This window comes from Mugil cephalus, chromosome 19, assembly GCF_022458985.1.
Source record: "Mugil cephalus isolate CIBA_MC_2020 chromosome 19, CIBA_Mcephalus_1.1, whole genome shotgun sequence".
Taxonomy (NCBI): Eukaryota; Metazoa; Chordata; class Actinopteri; order Mugiliformes; family Mugilidae; genus Mugil; species Mugil cephalus.
In genome coordinates this window covers 23,156,324-23,163,081 of record NC_061788.1, presented here as the reverse complement: position 1 = coordinate 23,163,081, position 6,758 = coordinate 23,156,324, and the positions used below count along the sequence as shown (strand labels likewise).

The 6,758-nt window shown below is 37.6% G+C and overlaps 1 protein-coding gene across 3 annotated transcripts in view; it reads right to left on the bottom strand.

Annotated features, from left to right (window-relative positions):
* Positions 1 to 15: 15 nt before the first annotated feature.
* dqx1 (DEAQ box RNA-dependent ATPase 1) overlaps positions 16 to 6,758 on the bottom strand; it is a 41,254-nt gene continuing 34,511 nt past the window's right edge. For all 3 annotated transcript variants that reach the window (XM_047569475.1, XM_047569474.1, XM_047569473.1), the window contains one exon: positions 16 to 2,590. In XM_047569475.1, coding sequence (XP_047425431.1) covers positions 2,392 to 2,590 — 199 coding nt within the window. In that variant the 3' untranslated portion in view covers positions 16 to 2,391. The remainder of the gene's footprint in view (positions 2,591 to 6,758) is intronic.

The window sequence follows — 6,758 nt, the reverse complement described above, 5'->3', positions numbered from 1 at the left end:
GTGCTGTAGGCTGAAGTGTGCTGTATCCCAGCTGTCATTGGGGGAGAGGCAGGACACACCCTGGGCAGATTGCCAGTCTATTACAGGGATAACACAAAAAGAAAAACAACCATTCAAACAACCACACTCACTTCCATAACAACAGCCGATTTAGCATCACAAATTAAGCTCAAATACATTATGTCTTTGGAATGTGGGAAGAAACCAGAGAAACCCAAGCAGGCATAGGGAGAATATGGAAACTTCTTGTTAAAGGTACCAGGCAGGTTTGAACCAAGAACCCCTGGACAGTGCAAAAATTCAGCACCACCGTACTGCCCTAATTTACCATATGAAAAAACTAATCCCGGTTGAACCTATAGGACATACAGTACCTTTTTCATTTTGGAAGATTACAATAAAACTGTGAAAAAGAATTGTGATTTTAACTAAACTATGTGTAGATATTTGGACAATTTGGAATGAAGATGCAATTTTACATAGATACTTGGACAATGCAGATGTGCAAAATAATGCATATTTTGCTTTTATGTAATGTTAACATCATACTGGACATAGAATGTACAGTGGTGTGAAAAAGTGTTTGCAAGCTTCCTGATTTCTTATTTTTTTGCAAGTTTGCCACAACTAAATGTTTCAGATCATCAAACAAAGTTGAATATAAGACAAAGATAACAAGTAAACACTTTTTTTAAAAAAGCTTTTATTATTAAGGAGAAAATAATCCAAACCAACATGGCCCTCCATGGAAAAAGTGATTCCCCAACCCCTTTTAAAAATGTAAGTGTGGTTTATCCCACCTGAGTTCAAGTTCTCTAGCCACACCCAGGCCTGATTACTGCACACCTGTTCTCAATCAAGAAATCACTTAAATAGGACCTGACTGACAAAGTGATGTAGAACAAAAGATCCTCAAAAACTAGACATCATGCTGAGATCCATAGAAATTCAGGAACAAATAAGAAAGAAAGTAATCGAGATCTATCATTCTGCAAAAGGTTATAATGCCATTTCTAAAGCTTAGGCACTCCAGTGAACCACATGGAAAAGTAGTGGACCTTCTCAGGAAAAATCACCCCAAGAGCACAGCAAACACTCATACAAGAGGTCACCAAAGACCCAACAACAACATCCAAAGAACTGCAGGCCTTATTTGCCTCAGTTAAGGTCAGTGTTCACAATGAAAACCACTGCTGAGCAAAAACATCATAAAGGCTCGTCTGTTTTGCCAGAAAACATCTTGATGATCCCCAAGACTTTGGGGAAAATACTTTGTGGACTGACCAGACAAAAGTTGAAATTTCTTGGATGGTGTGTGTCTGATTACATCTGGGGTGAAAGTAACGCCACATTTCTGAAAAAGAACATCATACCAACAGTAAAATATGGTGGTGGTAGTGTGATAGCCTGGGGCTGTTTTCCTGCTTCAGGACCTGGAAGACATGCTGTGATAAATGGATACATGAATTCAGCTTTAAAAACTGCATTTTGTGTTTACTTGGGTTACCTTTGATGATCTGAAACATTTAAGTGTGACAAATGTGCAAAAACAATAAGACGTTGGGAAGGAAAACATTTTCACACCACTGTATCGTGGATTCACAACACTGAGACCAAAAAGCTCTTAAGATTCTGGCATGACAATAACCAAACTATACAGCCAAATATTCACGTTTGTATTGTTTTGAATGACAAATCAGGAGTGCTAGGAAATCAGTATATTACCTTTATTGCTTATAGTTAGGGTTACACAGTAATGAAGCTATTTTCAAAGCCACTTAGGTATCTATAATGTGAAAAATCAGATCGATATTTCAAACATGATTTTTTTTTTTTTTAATTTATTTGAAGCTCATTCTGTATTGACTCACATTAAAAAGGAAAAGGCAGAAGGAAGATGATGGCAGAAAAGCTAAATCATTTACAAGCTATATTTAAAAAGTTGAAAATAGAAGCTCTGTGCTTTACTGCTACAGTGTGTCATGATAGTGAGCCCTGAGAACCCATTTATTCATGGGCATATGCATCGAGGTTAAATATCACAATATCTCACCTTACTGAAAGAGTGTGTATATTGTCTATAGACTCCCTTGTTTGGTCAAGTTGATACAATTGTCCTCAATTAAATAAAGTTGTGACAGCATTATTTAGTAGAAACATAGAAATCCCTAATTAAATAAAGTGTTTAAAATTACATTTAAAGTCTATACAGAGAACAACAAAACAAGCAAATAATGAAGTGTGACCGTTCCTAAAGCCACTTTACAGAAGGTCTATTCCACACTAAGATGACATTTTACAGACAAATGGTACCGATAATAAAAGTACCACATCTCAGATCCAACGTGACAGCCATGTGTTCTCCTGAGAAGCTCTGCCTCGTCATCTGTCTCACTGGACAACACAGAGCTCAGTGCTGGACTGATTGTGACCCTCTCCTGATGTGCTAGTGTCTCTGTGAGTCCTGTTCTGATCTTGTGATGCTCCGCATGATGGAGGCTCCATACTGTGCCTGATCTCCATCAGCAGCTCCTTACCATCACTGGAGGGCAGGTTTCCCAGGTAGTACTGGGGGACCAGTTCCACAAGCCTAACACAGAACACAGAGACCATAAATCATTGCTAAGGTTAGACCAAAAAGATAAGGAAGACTACCACAATTCTACAAAGGAGATGAGAGAGAATAATATGGGCCGACACATCAGGAGCCGCAACAGAAATTTATTGTTATTGTTTGTTTTGTAAAATATTATTGCTGGTGGCTCTTTTATGCATCAGTATTCATTAAAGTAATACTCTGTAACTCTTCTATATAACTGACATTTTAATTCATCACTGTTACTAATTACAAAAGTGTGCGTGCTACTGTGTATGGAGGACCAATTCAGACATAATAAATAAATAAATAATTTTTTATTTTATTTTTTTACCCGATACAAACTTACAAACTTCTAAACAAGAGGTTTAACAAACACATGACAGAAATTCATTTAACACTGAACAGTCCAGGGGGTACTGCAGTTCGTTGTCAGTCCTTTCAAGACTCAAATTAAATGCATAGTTTTCAACATGTTGAGCGTCTTCTCAGCTTTGTTGTTGTTAATCAGTTCAAGTAGGGTGCCATACTGCTGGAGTTCAACAATGAAATGAAAAAAGCAGGGTTTCAAACCAGACCATTCTGATTTGTGAATGTGAAACTTTCCAAGAATAATTATAAGTTGTACTAGAAGGGGCTACAGGAGCTAATGCCAGGGGTACAGTCTCTGTCAACATGGGAATTAGCACACTTTGCTTACATTTAGCAGAGTTAGCACACGGCTAGCAGAGTTAGCTTATGGTTAGCACAGTTAGCCTGTGTGTCACAAAGTAATGCACGTTTGCACGCGCGTATACGTGTGTTTGTGTGTATCTGTAACTGTAATGACATTAAGCTGCCTGTGTGTTTCTGGGTAGCACGCTTACACGCGCGTGTGTATATATGTAACTGTAGTAACATAAAGTTACCTCTGTGTGTGTGGGTGAGAAGGGCGCCCTTGCGTGCGCATATGTGTGTGTGTAACTGTAATCACAAAGTTACTTGTGTAGTGTGTGTGGGTGAAGAGGGCGCACTTGCGCGCGCATGTATGTGTGTGACTGTAATCACAAAGTTACCTGTGTAGTGTGTGTTGGTGTGTATTGTTGTAACATAAATGTATGGGACACAGGGATTAGCTGTATTAACAGCAGAGACATCTGATTAATGAACTGGTCTCAGCTGTGGCCCAGAGCTGCGGCTCAGGGGTTGCCGTGGCAACTCACAGTCGTCGTCAATGACGACGGAAGCGCACGGAGCCGGGACACAGAAAAGAGCGACATTTTCCCCTTTTCGCTGGTCTCACATTTGGGCTTACTGTGACAAAACTGTAGCTCCTATCAGAAAAACAAGCAGACCATGGGCGTCGTAAGACCTTCCTGAAGACTTTGATATGTTTTTGTCCTTGTGGAGTAAATATTTTGGACACACTCGCGAGTTAAAGACAAAGGTCCCTTCTCCTTTTTTCAGAAAATCTTTGCATTGCAGTGAATGGAGAGCAGACAGGTACTTTACCGCGAACAGACGCTTACAGTTTAAATTCTGTACGTCTCACTGCTTTGCCGAGCACATTGTGAGAGACACAACAAGTTTATCTACAACTGTGGAAAAAATCATGTGTCTATTGTGTAAACTGTGGCCGGGATGAGGGTGGAAAGAGAAATTTTTCAGGCTATTTCACACACGTACTCTGACTCTAAGTAGCAACATTCCGCACTCTAAAACGAGATTTTTCGAAAAAGATCATGGTCATTGAACAGTGATTGATCAACAACGATAAGACCTATCAAAACGAGGATTAATACACAAATACTCAAGGCTCGTGTCTACATTTTAGAGTTGAAATGAAGTCTGTGGGTGAAAGTATGCCTGAGAAGTAGACCTTTGAAAAACTGTCTTTTTTGCGTGTTTTTTTTTTTTTTTTTTTTTTTTTTTGGCATCCCATTCATTTCCAATGGGACATTTATCAGTTTTTTTATGACAAAATTCGTATTTCGTAAAGAAAAGTAATAGCACACGATCAAACTTGATTGTGTGCTACCCCGATCAAACCGCACGTTTTGCTCTTCGAGCTGTAGAGCGAGTTAAGGGACGAAACAAGGAAGAAAGTGGAAAAATAACAATCAGAAGAAACACGCAGGTTAACAATAGGGGCTCAGGCGTTGCCCCGTAGCCCCTAATTATGTAGGCAGTGTTGCTCTCCATCCAACTGAAAACAAAATACAGCATTACATTAAACACAGTAAATTGAATAGTAATACTAATTTTTCTATTTACAAAGTGCATATCATTCCAAAATTGATGACGGTGATAAAACAGATGAAACAATGTTTCTTTGTCAACATTACAGAAAGTACTAGAATAATCAACGTTTAACTTAAATCTTTCCAAAACCTTCTCAGCAGGATAAATTCGGTGTAACACTTTGTAGGATACTTCTTTCAACTTATTATCAATGCAATATTTGTTTATAACACTATAGGCTTTTTTCCACTGTAAATTGCTCATGATAGACGACCAGAAGAATTTTGCTGCAGGTGCTACAGTATAGTTCAATGCATTTCTAAATTGCCTGTTACTGCAAGCTTTATCTTGAATATTGATATCAATAAGAAACTGCCTAGAACATCAATGAATTGGTTCCTGCTAGGTTAGAGTTCCTTAAAAAAAGAAGTGAACCGGCAGGAATTGCACTGAAGATAGTGGCATATTCTTTAGGTGCGATTGTTATTTTGAATTTCTGAATATGTCATTAACACACAATCCTTATTTAATAATTGCCATACAAGTAAAATTCCATTGTCATACCATACCATAAAACAGCAATTTTCTTTTGTGAAGAATATCTTTGTTATTCCAGATATAAAATCGATGACGACTGAAGTTGTGCTTATAAACTAATAACAACCCTAAAAGAGCTTGTTTGTGAAAATTGGCTAAACGAAGTGGTCTTGGTCTTGCTCTTATATAGCGCTTTTCTAAATACTCAAAGGTACTCAAAGCGCTTTTACAGTCAGAGACACATCCACCCATTCGCTCACACAAGCAAACACACATTCACACACCAGTGCCAGTTGCATTGGGAGCAACTGGGGGTTCAGTGTCTTGCTCAAGGACACTTCTGCATATGGCACACTCGGGGGATCAAACCGCTAACCCGCTCGAACTGCTAAAGATTAAAGCAAATAATTTTGTATCATTGTTCAGCAAGTCTCCAATTTTCTATGTGTGATCTGTCTTTATTTGATTTGGGAATTAATGTGATTACTCCTTGCCTTAATGTAGGAGGGAGTTCACCTTGTTGAATGGATTCTTTAAACATAGCTAGTAGAAAGGGAGCAAGTTTAAGTTGGAAAGTCTTACAGAACTCCCCTGTCAAACTGTCATTACTAGGAGATTTGTTTTCTTTAAAGGAATTAATACATTCATTAATTTCAACCAATGATAAGTCCTCTTCACATGAGATGCGAAGATCAAGGTTCAATATAGGAGGGTGAAAAAGCTGAAGGTTATAAATGTTGATAAAATTGAGCTACATGCTGAGAGATTATTTTAGGATCATCCAAGACTGTACCATTTATCATCAATTTACTTACTGCTGCAAATTCTGCATTTCTTTTTTCTAAACTAAAATTTTTTTTTAGCATTTTTCTCACCTTGTTCAAGCCATTTGCATATTGATCTAATAAAACACTTGTTTTTTCCTTCATAAATGTTCTCCAATTAGTTTTGCAGCTCGTTTAAATTAATAATTTCTTCATTAGTTAAGTCATTACAGTTTTTTGTTTGCAGATTCAAAATGCCTCTGATAATCTTAGTTTCCTGTTTTTTTTTTCCAGTTTGCTATGAATTTACCTTTTTTAAGTGCAGCTCTTCGAATATCATATTTAATTAGTTCCCAGAAGTATCTGTAAGAACCAGTAATACACGCTTTATTACAATATTTACCAATAATATTAATTTCCTCTATGAAGTCTACATTCTATAATAACAAGTTATTAAATTGCCAATATCCTGTTCTGTTTTTCTCTGTACATGTATTCTCTAGAGAGTTTGATAAAGATCCCTTGATGGTCCGTTAGAATAGCATGTTCTATGAAGATATCTCCAACCATAGGGACAAGATCATTAGAGATAAGCCAGAAGTCTATGCGTGACTGTAAAGACATATTTCTATTACTCCAGG